General features: G+C 40.6%; 1 protein-coding gene across 13 annotated transcripts in view; it reads right to left on the bottom strand.

The window, feature by feature from the left end:
- Positions 1-12,877, bottom strand: part of MTSS1 (MTSS I-BAR domain containing 1) — a 240,799-nt gene that overhangs the window by 27,876 nt on the left and 200,046 nt on the right. For 7 of the 13 annotated variants that reach the window (XM_067467292.1, XM_067467300.1, XM_067467293.1 and 4 more), the window contains exons 7-8: positions 10,106-10,117; positions 361-518 (exon numbers count right to left, since the gene is read on the bottom strand). In XM_067467292.1, coding sequence (XP_067323393.1) covers positions 361-518; positions 10,106-10,117 — 170 coding nt within the window. The remainder of the gene's footprint in view (positions 1-360; positions 519-10,105; positions 10,118-12,877) is intronic. The other 6 variants (XM_067467294.1, XM_067467295.1, XM_067467299.1 and 3 more) reach the window with 1 other exon arrangement.

Below are 12,877 nucleotides of genomic sequence, written 5' to 3'. Positions count from 1 at the left end.
ACCACATTACTGCACATAAATAAATGAGTAAATACACTGCGAAAGAATGGCACTGAAATACATAAAATCGGGAAGACATTTTTTTGGGTTGTTGTAGGTTTTTCCGGGCTATATGGCCATGTTCTAGAGGCATTTTCTCCTGACGTTTCGCCTGCATCTATGGCAAGCATCCTCAGAGGTAGTGAGGGTGCTTGCCATAGATGCAGGCAAAACGTCAGGAGAAAATGCCTCTAGAACATGGCCATATGGCCCGGAAAAACCTACAACAACCCAGTGATTCCGGCCATGAAAGCCTTCGACAAGACATTTTTTTGCTTTCAAACTCAAGCGAATGGGGGGAAAGTTGAAAACAAAACTCACAATGACAGGCCGTAGCATGGAGATGAATGAGCAGAATCGGCCACGTTCTTCAATCAGGGCTTTCCGAACGGCCTGCTTCTCTGTTTCTTCAAGAAGGAGGTATTTATCATTCACGTCCTGTAACGCGCTGTCCAGTTGAGGCTGGATGTCTCCTCTACCTATTTTACAATGATGGAAAAATAATAGTGGTTTTAGGCTCAATCAACCCCCAAGAAAGTCTATGAATACCTGGATTGTTTCTTCCACACAATCCAAACTCATCAAGGTGCCAATCCATGAAATCCCAGCGTGACTTCTTATATTTTCCATGCAGACACATCTAAGTTGCCCCCGACAGCGATCAGTCGAATTTCAAATACGCCGCCACCCCTTGAATTGGCTTCCCCTTTCAATTTAATTTGGAAGACCTCAAAGGCAACTCCAAACAAGACATTCATTTCTGCATTTCAAAAAACAGTCAATTCAAAAGACGACACAGGTGAGGAGGAGAGAAGGAGAAAGGGTTTGGAAATTTTATTATTAAGGTAGTGAATCAATGATGGTTTGTGCTGAAACGTGTACATCAAGATGGGAGGAATTCAAGCTGTGTGTCTTTGATTGGGGAACAGGGAGAATACAGATCCAAAGGAACACACGTAAGCCTATAAGAAATCATGCCCCCATTTCTCTCTTTTGCGTAACCATAAGTTAAAGGAGTCGTATTTCAAAGGTAATAGGTAATAATGACTCGGAACAATACAGGTTGTTTTGATATAATGAGAGAGATATTTTAACTAACTTTAAAAGACATTTTAAAGGAAATTATTAGGAAGTTTCAGAGGCATTTAGAAAGTTTGCTGCCACAGTCTCTTAAACAACTGCATTTGAGGACTGAGTGAAAAAGTTTGGAAGGGTGAGGATGGGTGCATAGAAGAAAAAACATGTAGCTTATCAACTGTGTGCCAAAGCTGTCGGTGGCACATTGGATTAAACTCATGTGCCAGCAGGACTGCTGACTGAAAGGCCGGCAGTTCAAATCCAGGGAGCAGGGTGAGCTCCCATCTGTCAGCTCCAGCTTCTCATGCAGGGACATGAGAGAAGCCTGCCACAGGATGGTAAAACATCCGGGCATCCTCTGGGCAACATCCTTGCAGACGGCCAATTCTCAGACACCAGAAGTAACTGGCAGTTTCTCAAGTTGCTCCTGAAACGATAAAAAACCTGTGTGCCTTCAAGTAGTCTTCAATATATGGCGACTCTAAAGGAAACCTATCTCTGAGGGATTTTTCGGCAAGACTCATGGAGAGGAGGTTTGCAATTTCCTTGTTCTGAGACTGAGACAGTACGGTTTCCTCAAGGTAACCCAATGGACTTCCAGGCCACATGAGGAACCCAACTCTCTCTGATTTCTAGTCCAACACTCAAACCACTACGTCCCCAATGTTAATTGCAAATGGGGTTATGCACTTAAGATGCTTTAGGACAGCGTACCCAAGCTCTGCCATATTTGTTCTAACTCCGTTAAAAAAAATCTCTGGGGTACAGATGGCACATTCCAATTGTCAGAAATATTAAAATAGGCATTTTTAATTACAAAAAATGTGAGTCAAGCACTGAAAGAGTTAAATGGATGCAATGATTCAGCAAAAGCTGCAGTTCTATATAGCAGGGGTGCCTGTAGTTTAGTAGCCATCAGTCTGAGGTAAACCACAGTGGGAGAAGACCTCACAGTATGAGGTAGATCTTAGTATGTGAGAGAAGCCTCTGTGTAAGAAGCTTCAGTGAGAGGAAGCCCCAGGTTGAAGGCCTCATGTGTAAACCTGTGTGTAAAGCTACTATGTGAAACTCCAGTGTAATTTTGGTGTGACAGGAGGCTTTGTGAAAGTGAAGCTGTTTTATCTACATATGAAAGAAACCCAACATGGAAGCAACAAAGGAAGTACGAAGGTTGAATGAAAAGTAATGCCTCCACCTTCATAACTCCTCAACAAAGGGCAGTACTGGTATGCAGCAGGTACTGGCTTGTTCAGTAGAATCTCCTCTACAGTTCCATTTCCATACAGTTCCAAAGCTTTAGCACTGAATGCTTGTGTTGTTAAAGTGTGAAGTATGGAACCCGGCACAAATGGTCAGTTGATGCGACTTAAGCAACATGCAGTCATTGAATTCTTGAAAGCAGAAGGTGTCACCTCAACATCTTTACACTTGCTCGCCCAACAACGCATAGTACTCATATCAACACAATCACCATAAAGAGCTTGGATTCTCTGATGCATCTCCTTTGGTATGACACCTTCTGCAGTCAAGAATTCAATGACTGCACGTTGTTTAAGTCGCATCAACCGACCGTCTGCGCAGGGTTCCATACTTCGCACTTTAACAATACAACTATTCAATGTTAAGGCTTCCGGCCAAAATAGAACTGTAGAGGAGAGTCTACTGAACAAGCCAGTACCTGCCGCTTACCAGTACTGCCATCTCTTCAGGAGTTACGAAGGTGGAGGCATTACTTTTCATTCAACTCTCGTATAAAGAACTTTATTTGTGTTATAGAAACATTGTTCTTGTAAACAGTTCAACCATATTATGTATTATTTTACTATAAGAAAAGCTTTCTATGGAAGAGATAACGGGTCTATGTGTTTTGTTCTTTTTATTATTTTGGGCTACTGACGTTGGGTCACGCTGCTGCTAATAAGTTACTCTGCTGTACATTTATGAGGAGGGTCTTTTGTTAGTAAGCCCACTCACCCAACATCAATCTTGCTTATGCCTATGATCATAGAATCATAGAATCATAGAGTTGGAAGAGACCTCATGGGCCATCCAGTCCAACCCCCTGCCAAGAAGCAGGCATATTGCATTCAAATCACCCCTGACAGATGGCCATCCAGCCTCTGTTTAAAAGCTTCCAAAGAAGGAGCCTCCACCACATTCCGGGGCAGAGAGTTCCACTGCTGAATGGCTCTCACAGTCAGGAAGTTCTTCCTCATGTTCAGATGGAATCTCCTTTCTTGTAGTTTGAAGCCATTGTTCCGTGTCCTAGTCTCCAGGGAAGCAGAAAACAAGCTTGCTCCCTCCTCCCTGTGGCTTCCTCTCACATATTTATACATGGCTATCATATCTCCTCTCAGCCTTCTCTTCTTCAGCTCCTTAAGCCACTCCTCATAGGGCTTGTTCTCCAGACCCTTGATCATTTTAGTCTCCCTCCTCTGGACTACATTCCAGCTTGTCAATATCTCTCTTGAATTGTGGTGCCCAGAATTGGACACAATATTCCAGGTGTGGTCTAACCAAAGCGGAATGATGTTCAAATGTACTCTCCAGCATGCTCTTTAAAGACATACAGCTCATGCATAATATGCCCATTTCCAAAAAAAGTCTCCATTTTCAACATCGCAGTGAAAGACAGTCCTAGGTTAGGATGTACAAAGTTTCCCCATGAAGACAAAGGATTAAGCCAGCCCTGCTCACTGCTTTGTATATGCTAAAACTAGCAATCTCTAACTCAAGTCCAATCAACTGAAGGTTACTCATGATGTCTACACAAGAGATGCCCAGTGACCATTATTGGAACTTCAAGGTGAAATTAAAAGCTCAAATTCTGGTCAATGCCTCGAGCCACCTGGCTGTTCAAGTGCAAATATGCATGACAGAAGCTTTTACCTTAAGATGTTATATCCGAATTACATCCTTAAATATTTTTCTGAGCGATGCCATATGAACGCAACATTAGGAGCTCACTGAAGCATAAGGCTCGAGTGATCCAATTCAGTATCCATTACTTAGAAGACATGCCTAGAAGACATCCACCTCTGTGTCATATTCAATATCAGGACGACACCACAAGCTACATCTTGGAGATCTCTGGCTCTGTAACACATCCCCTTGGAGGGCAGATTTCGGCTTCTGTTTTGCTACCCTACTATGTATGGGTGGGGAGAACCAAAATATAGCCTGTCAAACCTAAAGGAGAGGCTTGCTTATCAAAATCCAAACAGCACTAAGCAGACCACACCTCAAAACAAGTACAAAAAGGTCAATTGAATGTGTGGCTACTTTGGGGGGGGGGGGGGGGGGAGACAACTTCGATGTTAAGGGTCAAATAACATCACATACACACACCATTCCTTTCCTCTATCTTCCTGCCAATGGCTTTTTCATTTGCAAACATTAATATTAATAATCTACTTAATAGAAAAGCAGCTCAGAATGCCAAGAGTGTGAGGATTTTTAAAAGGCACTATGATATAAGACATGTTGTGGCAGCTGATTGGTTGAGCATGCCAGGAGCCAGAATTCTGATTGGCTACGCCTCTAGCTTGCTGCTGAGACAAACGGTTTTAACTGCCACTTTCAGTTCCACCTTGTCTCTTGTGCTATTCTAATAATATAATATAATATAATATAATATAATATAATATAATATAATGTATATACATAATATTTATAAGATTATATTGTAATGCAATATAATACTAATACTAATAATATGATATAATTACATATTTATATTACATGTAATATTACTAATAATATTACAATATAATGGTATAGTACAACATAGTAATATTTAATACTGATACTGTACTATGTTAATCATAGAATCATAGAGTTGGAAGAGACCTCATGGGCCATCCAGTCCAACCCCCTGCCAAGAAGCAAGAATATTGCATTCAAAGCACTCCTGACAGATGGCCATCCAGCCTCTGTTTAAAAGCCTCCAAAGAAGGAGCCTCCACCACACTCCGGGGCAGAGAGTTCCACTGCTGAACAGCTTTCACAGTCAGGAAGTTCTTCCTCATGTTCAGATGGAATTTCCCTTCTTGTAGTTTGAAGCCACTGTTCCATGTCCTAGTCTCCAGGGAAGCAGAAAAATATAATATATTGTGTGTGTGTGTGTGTATGCGTATATGTGTGTGTATGAGTGTGTGTGTGTCTATCTATCTATCTATCTATCTATCTATCTATCTATCTATCTATCTATCTTGTAAGCTACTCTGAGTCCCCTTCAGGGTGAGAAGGGCGGCATATAAATGTCGTAAATATAAAAGGCGGCAAATAAATGTCTCTTCACTTTGGAGAGTGAAGAGAGTGCTGACTGGAAACAGCCAGCAAGGAAATGGCTGACAACTCTCTAAAGCCTGATCATTTCTAAGGCATGAAGCACATTTTAAAGACTGTTTAAAAGGACTGCTTATTCCCTCTGATCTCTGTAAGAATTCAGAGAGACTGTTATATATATTTTGTTGCTCTGTTTGACCTTTTGAACTGAAGTAAAGTTACTGTTACTTGTTACACAAGCCTGAGTGACACATTATTATACTGCAGGGTTTATTTTGGTTCGGAAACAGTGGTAAAGCTTCTATTTATTTACTCTGCAACTCCCCACAAAGAGGACAACAAACATGAAAAGAGAAAGGTTAGCAATAAGGGTGGACAGCACTTCTCTAACACAAATTGATATTTTGAATATGGTGGCTGGAGGTAAGCAACTCTCTCTAGAAAGATACACTGCAGGGGTGTAGGACAACCCCATTCATATGAGTGCTTCTGTCATGGTATTATTTTCTCTTAACTAGAGAAGTTGAAAAGGCCAGAAAAGTCAGTATTGATTTCATACATTGTCAAACCAGAGCTTTATATAGCATGGCAATGCAAGCCCGAGGCATCAAACCTTTGGAAAAATCACACAGCCTGATGGTGCATATCCCATCTACAGAGGAAGAGGGTTGCAGAGCCTCAACACACAGAGACATCCAATGCTTCTATTAGGCTTCTAAATGAGCTTTCAAGCTTTCCCCCTGAATTAGGTCCTAGCGTTCATAGAATTGGAAGAGAGCACATCCAACCCTCTTCCATACAAGAAAAGCATAGTCAAAGCACCCCAACAGATGGCCATCCAGCCTCTGTTTAAAAGCCTTCCAAAAGAGAGCTTCCACCACATTCCGAGGCAGAGAGTTCAACTGTTGAACAGCTCTCAACAGTCAGGAAGTTCTTCCAAATGTTCTGGCGGAATCTCCTTTTCCTGTAATATGAACCCATTGCTCCATTAAGTCTTAGTCTCCAGGGCAGCAGAAAACAAGCCTGCTCCCTCTTCCAATATTTCAACATAGTGATAATTTCGCTTCTCAGCCTTCTCTTCTGTAGGATAAACATGCACAGCTCTTTAAGCTGCTCTTCATAGGACATGGTTTCCAGACCTTTGATCATTTTAGCTATCCTCCTTTGAGTATGTCCCAACTTGTCAATATCCCTCTTGGATTGCAGTGCCCAGAATTGGACACAGTGAGGACTGACCAAAGCAAGTCCTTCTTCCAAGCTCAGCTTTTCCATGAATCCAAATTTATTCTCTGGTTAACTGATTTTCCTTTTATTACATATATAAAATGTAGGCTCTTTGAAGACAGAATGCTACCCTCTCCCCTTTTCCTTGCGAACAGGTCAGAAACAATGTTCCACCTTCAAAGAGCCCTTCACATCTGGCAGAGTACCATTCTGAACACATATTGTGTGCAGAATGATATCTCAAGAAGCTTGGTTCCAAGGGGAGATTTTGGTCTTGCCTTCTTTCTCTGCATCTGGAGCACATGGCTCCAATAGTAGAGCATGTGCGTATCATGGAATCTTTCTCACTGTTTTGCATTTTGCATGGAAACGTCTTCAGAGACTGTGTGAAGAATATTTTACAAAATAGTCTCTGCACACGTTAAAGTTCTATACTTTGGACTGAGCCAATAACCAGTTGGTGCAGGATTCCAGAAAGCATACCTACATCTCATTTACTTTCAAAATTTATAAACTGTGAAGATAGAGGTGGCATGCATTCAGGAGAAACGTAAGACTGAAGCCTCTCCTGATAGACTTCCATACATAATGCTTGAGGGAAGACAAACTAATGATCCAAGCATTACTCTGTGATTATGTGCCGATGCACAATGAGAAAAGTGCTGCTTGCGATTTAAAAAAAGGATGCTCTTTGCATATTTCTCGCAGTGTTTGAGTTTCGGGTTTTCTAGGATTATCCTTTTCTGTTATTCATATGGATACTCAAGGACAGAGAGACTCTGCTACTGTCCAGGAGGAACAACTTAGCAAAAAGATACATTTCATAATTATGGACATTGCTTTCAATGTTTGGGCTGGGTTTTAGCACAGCTAGTAAATCACCAGCAATGATAAGATCTACAAATGAAAAGATTGTCAGTTTGAAGCCACGGGTCAGTGTGAGCTCCTGACTGTCAGCCCAGCTTACTGTTTACCTAAGCCAGGGGTCTACAAACTTTTTAAACAGAGGGCCAGGCCACAGTCCCTCAAACTGTTGGAGGGCCGGATTATAATTTGAAAAACACATGAATGAATTCCTACGCACACTGCACAAGTCTTCTTTGAAGTGTAAAAAACACTTAAAACAATACAATAATTAAAATGAAAAATAATTTAAACAAATATAAACTTATTAGTATTTTAATGGGAAGTGTGGGCCTGCTTTTGGCTTATGAATGTTGTTGTTGCTGTTGTGTGCTTTCAGACTTAGGTTGACCCTGAGCAAGGGCCAGGTAAATGACCTTGGAGGGCCGTATCCACCCCCCGGGCCTTATTTGAGGACCCCTGACCTAAGCAGTTCGAAAACTGATTGAGCTGTAAGTAGAGAAATTAGGTACCGCTAAAACAAGCAGGGGGGATAATTTGTAACACCATAAAGAAAAGGTTAAGAAAATCCCTGGTGACCAAAAGGGAAGAGGAAGTCCCGATGGCTCTTTGTCATAGAGGATGGAGCAACAGCACCCCCCTGTGGCTCGATTCAAGCACAACCTTTAAAGGCGCCAAAAACCTGGACTTCGACACAACATACCTCCTTTCTGTTCTGTCTGTCTCTGTATTGGCTATCCAAAACGGCACTGAATGTTTGCCGTGTATGTGTACTGTGATCTGCCCCAAGTCCCCTTGGGGAGATAGGGCGGAATATAAATAAAGTGTTGTTGTTGTTGTTGTTGCTATTCCTCGTTTCAACGGTATTATGCTAAATCTTTTTGGAGAGACCCAATGACTCCTATGTGATCTTTTTTGGCTATTGACATTGCTGATCGCAAGACACTAATGACAATGCCAAGAGCCATAACTATTTCATATAGAGTTTCCCTGTTGTAATTTATGAAGTTCACAACATCTTAAGACTGTGCATCTCAACTTGTGAGTCATAGAATCATAGAATCAAAGAGTTGGAAGAGACCTCATGGGTCATCCAGTCCAACCCCCTGCCAAGAAGCAGGAATATTGCATTCAAATCACCCCTGACAGATGGCCATCCAGCCTCTGTTTAAAAGCTTCCAAAGAAGGAACCTCCACCACACTCCGGGGCAGAGAGTTCCACTGCTGAATGGCAGTCCCCAGATGTTTTGGCCTTCAACTCCCAGAAATCCTAACAGCTGGTAAACTGGCTGGGATTTCTGGGAGTTGTAGGCCAAAACACCTGGAGACCACAGGTTGAGAACCACTGTCTTAAGACATATGATGAGCCTTTTCTACTCCCAGTAGCCCAACCCAAAGTAAGCCACCTGAAAATCAAGATGCGATTGCAAGCCAAGAGTGGAAACTGTATTAGTTTGATCAATTTCCAGTATAAAAAGCTCACATATTGGTGATTAATCAGGTAATAGCATGCAAATGATTGTTTTAAAGGAGAAAGAAGGATTTTTAGGGACAAGGGTTACAAACAATAATGGTGTTAGGCTCTAGACTTTAAAAAGATGTTGGTTTAAAAAAATCTTAAAAACCATTCTGTTGAGAAACTTCAGAAGAACTTTTCAAAGTTCCTGTTATTGCCTTCATTCCAATAGGAGGTGACAGTCACTTAGCCTGGTTCCAAAAAGAGTAAAAGGAGATGCACTAAACAAATTCTTTTATAGCCAACTTTCTTACAAAAATTGGGTTGTCATTTGAACAAACAAGAGATACGCAATTACTTTCCATTGCGTATATCATTACAAAAGAAACCAATGATGGCAAACTGGGATATCCAAACACCCTTAGATTATGACTAGAAAAATATCCAATCAGGGACAATACAAAGCCCAACCAAAACAAAATTCTTGGTGTTTTGGTGTTTAGGCTTTTTCTAGGGCTTTTTGGGGTGTTGATTCAGAAAATTGCATTGGAATAGACCACATCAGCTCTAGTTTCTTAGGTATGGTTATTATGTTGTTGTTGATTTTTTACAGCAGAGCATATGCTCTGTATCTCGAAAATTACAGCTGATGGGGGTGCTATTTTTGGTATCTGTAGGCCAAATATACCCAGAGGCACCAAAATGTGTGTTGGCCAGTGATTGTTATCCAAAAGCTTGAAAATATGTGCCGAAAGAAGGCTAGAACTTCAAAATTTTGATCCCAGTGCCTTGCTATAAAGACAACTTTGACGTATGACAACCCTGTGAGTGGGAGACTTCCAACATCTCAGGACATAAACTACTTTGCTTGTCTTGCAAAGTTGGGTCTTTGGCTTCCTTGGCCAAACCAACCCACCTGTAGTGCCGTCTCTCTCTTTTCCTACCTGAAATATTGTCCAGCCCTGGTGGTACCTTACTGCTTTCATACATGATCTGAATAAGGAAGGCATGGACCTTAGCACATGCTCTTGGGTCTGAAGGCCAAAAGATGCCCTTTCCAAAAAGGTCAAAATTAAAGTCTAGGCAGTTTGACAACCATGAAGACCACAGCAAGGATTACACCGACCAGCCACCAGATGCAGTGCAGCTTAGACTTACCCAGCGCCTCAGCTGTCGAGAAGGTGAGCATGATGAGAAATAGCAGGATACAAAAATTGACACAGAAAAGGAAAATAAAAGGAAGTCAAAACCAGTGATCCAGCACTCCTAGTGTGCATTCTTTATCATTACTAGCTTGAAGAGAAGCAAAATGATTCAATATATAGTCCATCTTCTTTCTCGTTTAATATTTTGAGCAATGAAATACTTTTTTTAACCTCCTCCCCTCCCAGCAGGTTTTTTTGTATTAGAAGCTAGCGTAAACTTTGTCATCCCTAGAGCTTAATTTCTTCATGAAGTCTTGTCAGCTGGCGATTCATATGTTTACATGCCAACATGATACAACTTGATGAATTAGACCGGGGACCAGGAAAAATATTAAATCTATGACACTTGTTCAATGGAGAGAGAGGTCTTGACTTTTCAAACCATTGTTTGAGGGACTGGGGGTATCTGCCTTTGGGATAGCCTAGTGAGCCAAAGTTTTCCTATCATTCGGCTAAATGTAGAAATGGATGGAAAGGCCAGTTTGGAAGAATGGAAACAGACAGATACTCCCTATCCCACAAACTATATCAGGCTCTTCAGTAAACTTATTATCCCTTCTGAGATGTGTTTTAAAAGGGATTAAAAGTGGTTATTATTATTACAGTAGAGTCTCGCTCATCCAAACTTTGCTCATCTTACGTTCTGTATTATCCAACGCAATCTGCCTTCCACCCGGATCCACAGCTGGTTTGAATACATTGCATCTGTGTATGTCTGTATATGTTTGTATGTCAAAAATTGGCATTGAATGTTTGGCATATATGTGTACACTGTAATCCGCCCTGAGTCCCCTGCGGGGTGAGAAGGGCGGAATATAAAAGCTGTAAATACATAAATAAATAAATTGCAATGTTATGGTGCTAAATTTGTAAATACATTAAATACCATTTATTTATTTACTACACTTTTATCCCACCCTTTTCAGCCCAAAGGTGAATAAGGGTGGCATACAGACTGGCAACAATTAGATGCCGAACACAAATAAATACATCATTTAAAACTGGTTATATTACATAATAAAATTCATATAAAAACAATTTAAAACTATAAAAACTACTACATAATGTTACCGCGTATTGAACTGCTTTTTCTGTTGATCTGTTGTAAAACATGAAGTTTTGGTGCTTAATTTGTAAAATCAAAACATAATTTGACATTTAACAGGCTTTTCCTTAATCCCTCCTTACTATCCAACATTTTTACTTATCCAACGTTCTGCCAGCCCATTAATGTTGGATAAACGAGACTCTACTGTACCACTAAATTATATAGTTACTGGTGTTAATCTTACAATTTTCTAAGAGTAGAGACTACATTAACTTGAGGGATTTCTAATTTTTTGAAAGTTTATGACAGTTTTTTGAAAAAAGCAACTCAAAAGTAGCATGGTAGTAACAAGCTACTAACACATAATAGAATTAATTGCTTGCGAGCCTGGAGCAGCAAGTAATTCACACTCCTGCAGTACAAAGAGGCAACGTGACATTCTGTAGATACATCAAGTAGATGATGTAGAACATTTCCAACATGGCAAATTAACCCCCCTGAAGAGGCCAATAACTAAGTTTAATTAGATACACAACAGGGACCACCCCAATCCCACAACAAAACTCTTCTTTGCCGACTTCCTTGCTCTTTTTGAAAATGGACATGGCTGTCTTCCAAAATAAAATTTTCCACAACAAAGAGTTCCGGCATCTAAAATCTAAACATCTGTTGGATGAAAGTCTTGTTTGTAACATATGAAAAACAACCTTCAACTCCTTTAAGGTACAAGTATCTGGAGATTTCCTGTCCAAAAATAAGAGACAACTACAAAAGAAAATCTCATTCAATGGCCCAAAGACAGCTAATTACCAAAGTGAACTGGGACTCATTTTCTCTTGTTATTTTTCAAAGTGAATCACTACATTTTATACTTTAGTAATATTTTGCTTTTGTTACAATGAGTTGACTATCAACTTATCGGCACATCATTTTATCTGATGTGTTCACAGTTAAATGAATGTGAGAAAAGGAACGGGAAGGGCCGTATCAGAACTTCATTCAAGTCAAACGTTTCCTTGAGATTTCTCTCCCAGCAGAATACCGGGAGCGGAGTGTCACCTGAAGGTTCACAATTATGCAAAAAGGACTAGTCGAAAACCAAGTTTCTCACTTGGAAATGACACCGACTCACAAAGGACATGTTCAAAACTACTGAAGCATTTCATGTGCTGTTGGGTGAACAAGTACATACATTGACACACACATACACACACAAATATGGTGCAGCTGACCACTGGGGGGGAAGTGGTGGTCATGCAATTGATTCCAAATCAATTCTGCATCCCAACATATTGCATGTCGATCTAAAACATTCAGATTTAATCGCACCCACAAGAATTCTAGCCAAGTTTTAAAAAATGCTTTAAAAAGGTGGCATATGTCGGAATTCAACCCCACACTGCCTGTCTCAAGTCCTCAACCAGGAGCAGTTAGTTAGTTAGTATATACTAAGAGAATTCCCTTCCTCCGTGTCTCCTGTATGACAGCTGGAATATATCTAAGTTCTTCTCTTCTCGCTTTCTGCTCCCATTCTGATTAGTTGTTTAAAATGGATTCTTTTCTCCTGCAAGTTTTTAAAATCTGACTTCTACCATCTTATACTTTTGTATGGAGAGTATGTGCTGTGTGCTTTGAGATCTCTCTCTTCTTGTGTCAGAAAGATGTAGTGATTTGGTG

This window comes from Anolis sagrei, chromosome 4 (genome assembly GCF_037176765.1).
Source record: "Anolis sagrei isolate rAnoSag1 chromosome 4, rAnoSag1.mat, whole genome shotgun sequence".
NCBI classification, from domain to species: domain Eukaryota; kingdom Metazoa; phylum Chordata; class Lepidosauria; order Squamata; family Dactyloidae; genus Anolis; species Anolis sagrei.
This window is presented reverse-complemented; position numbering and strand designations above follow the sequence as displayed.